The sequence below is a fragment of the Zea mays genome, chromosome 1, assembly GCF_902167145.1.
Source record: "Zea mays cultivar B73 chromosome 1, Zm-B73-REFERENCE-NAM-5.0, whole genome shotgun sequence".
Taxonomy (NCBI): Eukaryota; Viridiplantae; Streptophyta; class Magnoliopsida; order Poales; family Poaceae; genus Zea; species Zea mays.
Genome location: NC_050096.1, coordinates 206928014 through 206939686, shown reverse-complemented (window position 1 = coordinate 206939686; position 11673 = coordinate 206928014). Strand labels below are relative to the sequence as shown.

The window sequence follows — 11673 nt, the reverse complement described above, 5'->3', positions numbered from 1 at the left end:
TCCGATGAACATGATTGACTTCGAGGGCAAGAAAGTCTTGGTTCGGCCAAATACAGCCGATAAAGGCAAAGGCAAGGAAACAATCATCGGCAATGCTAAAAGGGCCGATGGAGATTGTAAAGTTGCTTGCAGGAAGGTGGTGGCCGAGAAGACTCCCGATGGAGGGGAGACACTGAAGGTGACCATCGCAGCCTCTAACACTGGGGGCAAGCGCAGACAGGGAGACAGTTGCGGGAACCCGTGCTGCGCATCACGGACAGTCCACCGTCCCGACGCGGACGGTCCGACGCTTCCCCGGACGGTCCGGACGACTCTGGCGGACGGTCCGGCCATGCTCAGGACTCGCAGCGACCACGTACCTTCAAACCACGACGACCAGAGATAGGTACGTGGAAAACAAATACATTTAAAGCAGCTGGTCGGCTGATCAAGCCTGGCCCGACTTTCGATCAATTGTTGTCTAAATATGTGAAAAAGAAGGCCGGCCCCAGTGACCGGCCACCGAAGCGACCCCGCTCACCCATTCATGAGCAACGTCAGGTCAGGCCGATTGGACCACTTCACCAATCGGAAGAAATGAAAGGTCCTATTGTACAATTGAGACCTAACATGCCAACATGGACCCCTCCACCCCCTTATCCATCAATGCCATATCCATACACATACTTACCTCCACCATATGTCCCAAATCAAATGTGGGGCGTGCCACCATATCCATTTGGGATGCCACAGTACCCCGCCTGGGGGGCACCCCAAACATCCGTTTTTGATAGGTTGGCGCCGCCAGTGCAAGACCGATTGAGCGCTGCTGAATCTGGTCACCAGGCACAGGCCCAACAAGATTGCCGGACTACTCGGCCTCCTAGGCCGACCAATCCGGCAGGGAGGCATATGCCTGCAACAAAAAAGGACATCATCAAAATAGGCACTGCAGATGTTGTCATACAAGAAGATAATAAAGGGCCGATGATTTTCGGCGAATCGGCCAACACAACCGAAAAGGATACGGCTACCATCAAAACAGTCGATCCAAAATACTCCATGCCTCGATGGTGCCCAGCGGGATTGACACGATCCCAAAAGAGAAAATTACAGCGCCTAAGAGCAAAGGAGAGCCAGGAGAAGGAGGCGGAAAAGACATTTAATGACACACATCCACTATACCCGCCACCGCAAAAGAAATGGAGACCGAAGGCCGTTGAGAAAAAACAAACGACCACAGAAATAGAAAGTCAATCTGCACCAGGCGCGGACCGTCCGGCCCCTGCGCACGGACCGTCCGCCGTCCACCAGGAAGTCTCTGGACGACCTGCACCAGGCGCGGACCGTCCGGCCCCCGCACGCGGACCGTCCGCCGTTCACCAGGAAACCTCTAACGACACGACAACATCAATGGAAGAGGACGATCTGCTGGGAGAAGACCTGGTCGACTACGAGGCTTCTCCAGAACGCCCAGGTATGGATGTAAATATTATTACATTTTCTGCCGATTGTACTATTATCGGCGACGATGAACCTGTTGTTGCCCAGTTTGATTTTGGTCCTAAAGAAGCCGCCTTTACTAAACCAAAAGAATCGGTAAATCATTTAAAGCCGCTCTTCGTGCGCGGCCACATTGATGGGATACCGATTGCTAAGATGTTGGTAGATGGAGGGGCAGCTGTAAATCTGATGCCTTATTCATTATACAGAAAATTAGGTAAACAAGATGACGAACTTGTCAAGACCAACATGACCCTCAGCGGTGTTGGAACTGATAGTTCGATCAAAGCCAGGGGAGTCACGTCCGTTGAATTAACCATCGGGACTAAGACCCTTGCTGCTGCATTCTTCGTCGCTGATGTAGAAGGAAATTACAGTTTAATCCTAGGCAGAGATTGGATTCACGCCAATCAATGTATACCTTCTACATTACATCAAATGCTGATACAATGGGTAGGCGATGACATAGAACAAGTACATGCTGATGTATCGGCCTGCATCGCTGTGGCCGATGCCCCTGTACTCTGGACTTATGAGACTGCTACATGTCTCACAGGAGTAGACTTTTCTGATTATCAATTCATAAGTATAGATAAGAAAGGTTTCATTCCTGTAATGCTAGAGCCGATGGAGAATCGGCTAAATCCTAAATAAAGTTAAAATGATGAATACACACAAAGTTCATGAGTCTTTGGTCACAGACAGTTCGGCCGCCAAGGCCGGATGGTCTGGTCTTTCACAAAAGAGTTCGGACTTTAAGACCGAGCATCTACCACAGCGAAAAGACAGTATTACGGATGATCCGGTCCCCGAGACCGAAAATTCCGCCATCACACAAAAATCATATGATTCCTCTGTGGGGGACATGATAGAGGAATTCAGAGATCTTGATAAACTAGGACAGGGGTTTACATCGGCCGATCCTTTAGAGGAGATTGACATAGGAGATGGTAAAATTCCAAGGCCGACTTTTGTAAACAAGACCCTGGAGACCGATTCTAGAAATAAGATGATCGGTCTATTGAAAGAATATTCAGATTGCTTTGCTTGGAATTATACTGAGATGCCTGGATTAAGCCGAGAGATCGTAGAGCATCGGTTGCCTATTAAATCTGGTTTCAGACCTTTCAAGCAAAGAGCTAGAACATTTCGTCCGGATCTTCTCCCACGCATCAAGGACGAAATCCACCGGCTGCTAGAAGCTGATTTTATCAGACCTTGCAGATACGCAGAGTGGGTCTCCAATATTGTGCCGGTGGAGAAGAAGGAGACAGGTAAACTTAGAGTATGCATTGATTTTCGCAATTTAAATAGAGCAACTCCTAAAGACGAATATCCTATGCCCATAGCCGACACATTAATCAATAATGCATCAGGAAATAGAATTATTAGCTTCCTTGATGGTAATGCCGGATATAATCAGATTTTCATGGCCGAAGAAGATACGTCTAAAACGGTCTTTATATGTCCAGGCTTCATTGGTTTATTTGAGTGGGTTGTCATGACATTTGGTCTGAAAAATGCTGGTGCTACTTATCAGAGGGCTATGAATTTGATCTTCCATGAATTGTTAGGAAACACTATGGAAGTTTACATTGATGATATTGTAGTCAAATCGGTTGAGTTTAGTTCTCATATAGCTGATTTGCGTAAAGCCTTTGATAAAATGCGTTAGTATGGTTTGAAAATGAACCCACGTAAATGTGCTTTTGGAGTGTCGGCTGGTAAGTTTTTAGGATTTGTCATACATGAACATGGTATAGAAATAGACCCTGACCGAATCAAGTCTATTCGGAATGTGGGACCTCCGACCTGTAAGGTCGAGGTACAGAGGTTTCTCGGCAAGGTGAATTATTTACGAAGGTTTATTTCTAACCTAGCCGGGAAGATTGATGTGTTCACCCCTATTCTTCGGCTTAATAATGATGCCGAATTCACTTGGGGGGCAGAACAGCAAGAAGCATTTGATCTCATCAAAAAATACTTATCTTCGGCTCCCGTATTAAAAGCACCACGAGCAGGAGTACCATTCCGATTATACATTGCAGCTGAGGATAAGGTCATTGGGGCTGTTCTGACACAAGAAACCGAGGGGAAGGAGCATGTGGTGACATATCTAAGCCGAAGGTTGGTGGATGCTGAAACAAGGTACACTTTTATTGAAAAGTTATGCTTATGCTTGTTTTTTGCATGCACCAAATGTAGATGTTATTTACTGTCTAGTCATTATACTGTTTCTGGTCAAGCCGATGTGATCAAATACATGTTGCATAACCCAATTATGAGTGGTAGAATTGGTAAGTGGGCTTATGCACTCGTAGAATATGACTTGGCCTATGAACCATTGAAATCTATGAAAGGCCAAGTCATAGCGGATTTCATTGTAGAACATCGGGTTAATGATATTCATGAACTAGACATGTCATACCTCACTATTACTCCTTGGACTTTATATTTTGATGGATCGGTTTGCAATGAAGGGCAAGGAATTGGCATTATGCTTGTTTCACCAAGTAATGTCTCCTTTGACTTCTCTAGCCGATTGAAAACTTATTGCACTAATAATCAAGCTGAATATGAGGCCCTCCTATTCGGCTTAGAACTTTTAAATGGTATGGGAGTAAAACATGTGAAGGTATTTGGTGATTCTCAGCTGATTGTCCAACAAGTGTTAGAAGAATATCAATGTTTTGATGGTACTCTAAATAGTTACCTTGAGAAATGTTGGAGCATAATTCATTCTTTTGACGAATTCAGTATTCGGCATATCTCTAGAGTTGAGAATCATAGAGCTAACGATTTGGCACAAGATGCATCAGGTTATCGGATAAAGAGAGGAAAGTTTCACAAAACTGAAAATCTGATAACCGGTGCAAAGCCAAATTCCCAGGTCGCGGACCGTCCGCGTGATAACGCCGGACCGTCCGGGGTTACCAGAAATGTTCTTTTCATCAATTCGGCTGACAATGAGGCCGATGCAAGTGATTGGAGGACACCTATACTTAATTATCTACGAAATCCCAATATAAGGACAGATATGAACATTCGGCGAACAGCTTTCAAGTATGTTTTGATGAGTGATGAACTTTACCGCCGAACAGTCAATGATATCCTGCTTAAGTGCTTGGGCCCAGATGATGCTATATTAGCCATGGCCGAAGTACATGAAGGAATTTGTGGTACTCATCAATCAGCTCCAAAGATGAAGTGGTTGTTGCGAAGGTCTGGTTTTTATTGGCCTAGTATGATAGCTGATTGTTTCAAGTACTACAAGGGTTGCCAAGTGTGTCAAAAATTCGGCGACCTACAGTTAGTCCCTGCAGCCGAATTACATCCTATCATCAAGCCTTGGCCGTTCAGAGGATGGGGATTAGACTTTATTGGAGAAATTCATCCTTCATCATCAAAGGGGCATCAGTTTGTGTTAGTTGCCACTGACTACTTCACCAAATGGACTGAAGCCGTTGCTCTAAAGAACATGACACACAAGGAGGTAATTGAGTTTATAACTGAGCATATTATTCATAGATTCGGCATTCCCCAAACCTTAACTACAGATCAAGGTACTTCTTTTATGTCAAAGGAGGTACGTGAATTTGCTGAATTATACAGAATTAAGCTGCTTAATTCATCTCCATATTATGCTCAGGCCAATGGACAGGCCGAGTCTAGTAATAGGACATTGATTAATTTGATAAAAAAGAAGATATCTGATAATCCTAAACATTGGCATAAGATTTTATCTGAAGCTTTATGGGCTCATAGGATATCTAAACATAGGGCTACTCAAGTGTCTCCTTTTGAGCTTGTCTATGGGCAGGAAGCAGTGTTACCTGTGGAGATAAGTTTGAATGCTGTCAGGTTCGCCAGACAAAATGATTTAAATGCTACTGATTATTATAATTCAATGATGGATAATATTGATGAGGTGACCGACAAGAGGATAATAGCTTTGGGAGCAATAGAGAAAGACAAGATCATGGTAGCCAGGGCCTACAACAAGAAGGTCAAAGCAAAATCATTTCAAGTAGGGGACCTGGTGTGGAAGACCATTCTGCCTCTAAGGAGTAAAGACCGGAAGTTCGGGAAATGGTCACCAAGCTGGGAAGGCCCTTATAAAGTAAAACAGGTGATGTCTGGCAACGCCTATTTGCTGCAAACATTACAAGGCAAGGACTTGCCTAAGGCTTTGAATGGGCGTTTCCTCAAACAGTACCATCCTAGTATGTGGCAGGATGCCTAAGAAAACCGATGTAATCACATCGAGTTAGTTGCTTTTGGTTTGCTCAGCTCCACCAAAAGGCAGGGGGGCATATGTTGAGCGCCGTATTGAGCGGCCGGACGGTCCGGCCCTGAGGCCGGACGGTCCGCGGTCCGGACAGTCCGCGCCTGTGGGCCGGACGGTCCGCGCATGCGCAGAGCAGTTTAGGGTTCCGAGTTTTGTGCTATGTTTGTTGGCTAGATTTGCGGAATTAACACGGAATCCAGTCGTGTAAAGGGTCCAGCCCCCCTCCTCTATATAAAGAGAGGTCTACGGCCGATTTGTAATAATCAACAATCGAATCAATACAACTTTTATTCGCATTTTATCCTAGGAGTAGTTCTAGTATAGTTTAGGTTTAGCCTCTCAATCCCCAAATTCTCCGCCTCTCCTCGACTCTACGTCGATTAGAGGAGTCTAGGTCGGTCTACCCGAGCCTAGACACCACCTAGGATCTCTACTCCCCGACGGGGTCCCTCCCGGGAGCGAGATCCAGGCGCCGTCGGCGATCTTCCGCCGTCCCTGCGTACGCGCGGACCGTCCGGCCCCAGGGCGCGGACCGTCCGGCCGTCAGGCAGGAGCCCTAGACGCGCACCAGGCCGCGGACCGTCCGGCCCCAGGCCGCGGACAGTCCGCCCTTGCGCAGAGAGCACCACCGCGCCTCGCACCAGGTCGCGGACCGTCCGGCCCCTGCGCGCGGACCGTCCGCCCCTGTGCAGAAGGTACCGCCACGGTTCTTGTTGAGTGTTTGGCGCTCCAAAAAGGCGTCAACAGCGCGTTTGATATTCCTTCATCCTTTTCTCAACTTCTCAATAGATGCATCAATGATCCACCTATTTAAGTTGATTGATTTGTCACTTGAACTTCTAATATGGTGCTAAATTATCAGTACACCATAGCATTAAAGTAGGCAATTAGCATTGACAATTATTGAGTATTAATTGGGTCAAGTTCACGTTAATCCAACTGAAAATTTATATGTCTCTTGCTAGCTCTCTTTTTTATTATACTAATTAGTTGTATAACATTACTTATCACCTAAAAATCCAGGCACCTAAAATATAACAACACCTTATCCTCTTACCCTAACGAATCTATCTCTGCTAACTACCACAACTAACTAAAGAGGTACTTCTTCTATTGTGAATTTACAAGATATTTTAGTTTTTTATTAAGATGTATAGTTTTTTCCAATTATTCTATACGTCTAGATATTGGCTATTTATATAGACACAGTAAAAACCATATCTAGAAAATTCGAAATATTTATAATTAAAACATAATGATTTTATATATGGTCTATACATGCGTTGCTATATATGCGTTTCTATAGATGCGTTGTTATGTTTCGAGAAAATTGTGAGTCAGTATGTGTAGAAACCTAGCCGGTCTACATTGAAACTCTATGATTTCATGTGTAGGTCACTTAGGTTTCTACATATAGTGCATCACAACTTTCTCGGAGCATTCTCAATTTTTTATCACAACTTCTACATATGATATCATGACATGTGGACAAGTTTCATGATTTTCTGACTTTGTTTGTGTTTTACATTTTTTAAACAACTTGATGGCAAGTTCACGGTCATGATTCGTGAGCATGGTTTTTGAAGATTTCGGTCTGTTCCTGAATTCGGTCGTACTTGTGTTAAATAACATATATATCATTTTTGCATGTACGGTTTTCCATGTTTTGAGTGACTTGCAGTTCAAATCTGAATTATTCGAGAAAATTCCATTAAACGAACTAAATCTAATAGTTATAGAAAACACTTTTATAATTATGCCAAAATGGTACATGTAAGTCTACATAGTGTAGGAACATACCATAAAAAGTTTGGTTGGGAAAAGAAAAAAAACTAAAAAAATATACTTTGCCGAGTGTCTACGGAGAGACACTCGGCAAAGAAACTTCTTTGCCGAGTGCCAACTCTCGGCGCTCGGCAAAGATAACGGCCGTCAGCTATAGACGGCTGCTGACGACCCTTTGCCGAGAACCGCTGTTTGCCGAGTGTTTGGCACTCGGCAAAAATTTCTTTATCGAGTGTATTTCTGTGCCGAGCGTCATGCTCTCGGTAAACGCGCTCGTTACCAAGAGTAGGTCTTTATCGAGTGCGGCACTCGGCAAAAACTTTTTTGCCGAATACCCGACAAAAAACATTTGTCAAAGCGGCGAGCACTCAACTAAAAGTCGGATTCCGGTAGTGCCTAACGAATCTATCTATATGCTAACAACCACAACTAATTAAAGAGGTACTTCTTCTATTTTGAATTACAAGATATTTAAGCTTTTTATTAAGATGTATAGTTTTTTCCTATTATTCTATACGTCTAGATATTGACTATTTATATAGACACAGTAAAAAACGTATCTAGAAAATTCAAAATATTTTATAATTAAAACATAATGATTTTATATATGGTCTATATATGCGTTGCTATATTTTAGGTATCCAAATTTCAGAAAATAATATTACTATATACCAACTTGTACGATTAATAAAAGGATAACTTACAAGAGATGATTTATAATTTTTTCTATAGCCAAATAATAATAAAATTATATTTTGCTTAAAATTAGATCCGATCTAGACGGAAAGGAACGAGGAAAGGTCGCAGGAACAAGCGGCGCTTGGCGCATGCCGCGACTCGCGCCCTGGGTGAAAATAGCTCTAAAATATAGGTGAAGTAGTTGGAGTTATCGTTTTTAAGAAGTTTAATGTTTTTTACTTATCAAATATATACAAATAATATTAATAATTATAGGTATAATTAATATCATTGGATAAACATTTGAATCTATTTTTATAATAGATTTATTTAGAGATACAAATATTGTTAATATTTTCTATACATTTAGTTAAATTTGAAAAGCTTTGACCGATATGATTATATGAATAATAACGTAGCGGTAATTGTTTTAGGACGGAGAATTTTGTTTTTAGTAGTTGTATATACATGTGTGTGTTACTACTTCTTTGATTTAACCTTCATCAATGGCACATAATCGTGCTTTTGGCAAGCATCAAAAAGAGCGTGTGTAAACAGCTCATCTGAGATTTGACCCACCCAAAAGCCTGCCAAGCAACGAGGAAGCAACAGTCAACAGGGTGTCCGTGGCGTGGGCCCCACAGACCACCAATGCGTTCGACGGTCAAACGGCAATGGGCACTTGGGGAGGCCGCGCCGAATATTCGGGCGCGTTGGGAAGAAGATCCTTCTCCGCCGCTTATAAATAGCGGCCGTCCTCATCCCTCGCTGCCCCAAGACCAAGATAGACCACCCAAGCATTGAAGCCGTAGCCGCCGCCGCCGGACGAGACAGGTTGAGGCGGGGCGGCAATGGCCGCCGGGGACCTTGAGGTGCTCACCGCGCTCGACACCGCGAAGACGCAATGGTACCACTTCACCGCCATCGTGGTCGCCGGCATGGGGTTCTTCACCGACGCCTACGACCTCTTCTGCATCTCCCTCGTGACTAAGCTCCTCGGCCGCATCTACTACACCGTGGAGGGGTCCGCGACGCCCGGCACCCTCCCGCCGCACGTGTCCGCGTCCGTCAACGGCGTGGCCTTCGTGGGCACGCTGTCAGGGCAGCTCTTCTTCGGCTGGCTGGGCGACAAGCTCGGGCGCAAGAAGGTCTATGGCATGACGCTCATGCTCATGGTCCTCTGTTCCGTCGCGTCGGGGCTCTCGTTCGGCCACACCCCGGCGTCCGTCATGGCGACGCTGTGCTTCTTCCGCTTCTGGCTCGGGTTCGGCATCGGCGGCGACTACCCGCTGTCGGCGACCATCATGTCCGAGTACGCCAACAAGAAGACGCGCGGCGCGTTCATCGCCGCGGTGTTCGCGATGCAGGGCTTCGGCATCATGGCCGGCGGCCTCGTGGCCATCGTCGTGTCCGCGTCGTTCAAGGCCAGGTTCCCCGCCCCGGCCTACGCCGTCGACCCCGCCGGTTCCACGCCGCCGCAGGCCGACTTCGTGTGGCGGATCATCCTGATGCTGGGCGCGATGCCCGCGGCGCTCACCTACTACTGGCGCACCAAGATGCCCGAGACGGCGCGGTACACGGCGCTGGTGGCCAAGAACGCCAAGCAGGCCGCGGCTGACATGTCCAAGGTGCTGCAGGTGGAGATCTCAGCCGGCGCCCCCGAGGAGGACGCCGCGGCTGCGGCTGCGACTGCGCCTGCGCCGGCGTCGGCGTCCTTTGGGCTCTTCTCCGGGGAGTTCCTCCGCCGGCACGGGCTGCACCTCCTGGGCACGTCCTCGACGTGGTTCCTGCTGGACATCGCCTTCTACTCGCAGAACCTGTTCCAGAAGGACATCTTCAGCGCGGTGGGGTGGATCCCCAAGGCGGCGACGATGAACGCGCTGGAGGAGCTGTTCAGCATCGCGCGGGCGCAGTCCCTGATCGCGCTGTGCGGCACGGTGCCCGGCTACTGGTTCACGGTGGCGCTGATCGACGTGTTGGGGCGGTTCGCGATCCAGGTGACGGGGTTCCTGATGATGACGGTGTTCATGCTGGGGCTGGCCGTGCCGTACGAGCACTGGACGACGCCGGGGCACCACATCGGCTTCATCGTCATGTACGGCCTCACCTTCTTCTTCGCCAACTTCGGGCCCAACGCGACCACGTTCATCGTGCCCGCTGAGATCTTCCCGGCCAGGCTGCGGTCGACGTGCCACGGCATCTCGGCGGCGTCGGGGAAGCTGGGCGCCATCGTCGGCTCCTTCGGGTTCCTGTACCTGGCGCAGAACCGGGACCCGGCCAAGACGGACCACGGGTACCCCGCGGGCATCGGCGTGCGCAACTCGCTGTTCCTCCTCGCCGGCTGCAACCTGCTGGGCCTGGCATTCACGTTCCTGGTGCCGGAGTCCAAGGGCAAATCCCTGGAGGAGATGTCCGGCGAGAACGACGAGGCGGCCGCCGCCGCCGCCACGCCGAACTACAACAACCGCACAGTGCCCGTGTAAGTAGCCGTAGTAGATGCATCTGCATGCATGCATGCAAATGTTATATAAGGAACAAGTACGTACGTAACGTAACGTGTCGTGTGTGTGGCTGTTGCACGGTAGGGTACACGCACTGTTCTCCTTCGATCTGGTCGAGGTTGTTTGTCGAGGCACAGCCGTCGCCTTCCGTTACGTCATTGTTTCCTTTCTGTCTGGTGCTTGTGTGCATGTTCAGTTGAACTTGCGCGATCGATCTGATGGGATCAGAGACGTGCTCCTAAATAACCGGAGGTCACCGTCGGATATAGACGTGCTCTCCTGGATGTTGTACCAAGCGCGTCATGCTGCTTTATTAGATCAATCAAGTACTGTTGTTTTCGTTCAAATGTTCAGTGCTGCACGTATATATGTGGGAAACGCATTCAAAAGTACAGGTTTTGTTGATATTTTATGCATGCATGGTTCGTTCTCAAAATTATTAATCTCTTGGCAGTTCATCACATGGGGGGACGTGTCGAGTCGAGATCACAGGATGCTCGCCGATGCCAGCCCGTGCATGAGCGTGCGTACAGTGGTGACGCGTTGCATGCTCCTCACGGCATCGTCGTCTCAACTCCTAGTTCATGATCGTTCAGATACTAACAGCTTCGTCTGAAAATCTGATCATGATCCAAAACAAAAATTCATAATTTATTCACGCTCTTAATTAATTATAGTTCAAAATAAATAAAAAATATATCTTAATTCTAATTTGATCCAATCCTTAAATTATATATCGTAAAATTTAGAGTCAATTACACCCCTTACTCGTATCTATCGTTTCTGCCTGCCATTTTCATGCGGTTTTGTTTGAGAGGTCGGCATGGCAGTAAACATCGGTAGATCTGTTGAAAGCATTAGCAATCACAGCGAAGCTAGAGTGAAATTAAAGAGGATGCAATTGCCTTGTGAATGTATATATAGACATCATCGGGTATA

General features: G+C 46.9%; 1 protein-coding gene across 1 annotated transcript; it reads left to right on the top strand.

The window, feature by feature from the left end:
• The first annotated feature begins 9007 nt into the window (after positions 1-9007).
• pht7 (phosphate transporter protein7) lies at positions 9008-11081 on the top strand. The gene has a single exon (NM_001112347.2). The coding sequence runs from the start codon at positions 9085-9087 to the stop codon at positions 10714-10716; it is 1632 nt and encodes a 543-aa protein (NP_001105817.2). The 5' UTR covers positions 9008-9084; the 3' UTR covers positions 10717-11081.
• Positions 11082-11673: the final 592 nt, after the last annotated feature.

Bases quoted from the DNA above. Each gene is read 5' to 3' on its own strand.
- pht7 (NM_001112347.2), top strand. From the start codon at position 9,085: ATGGCCGCCGGGGACCTTGAGGTGCTCACCGCGCTCGACACCGCGAAG.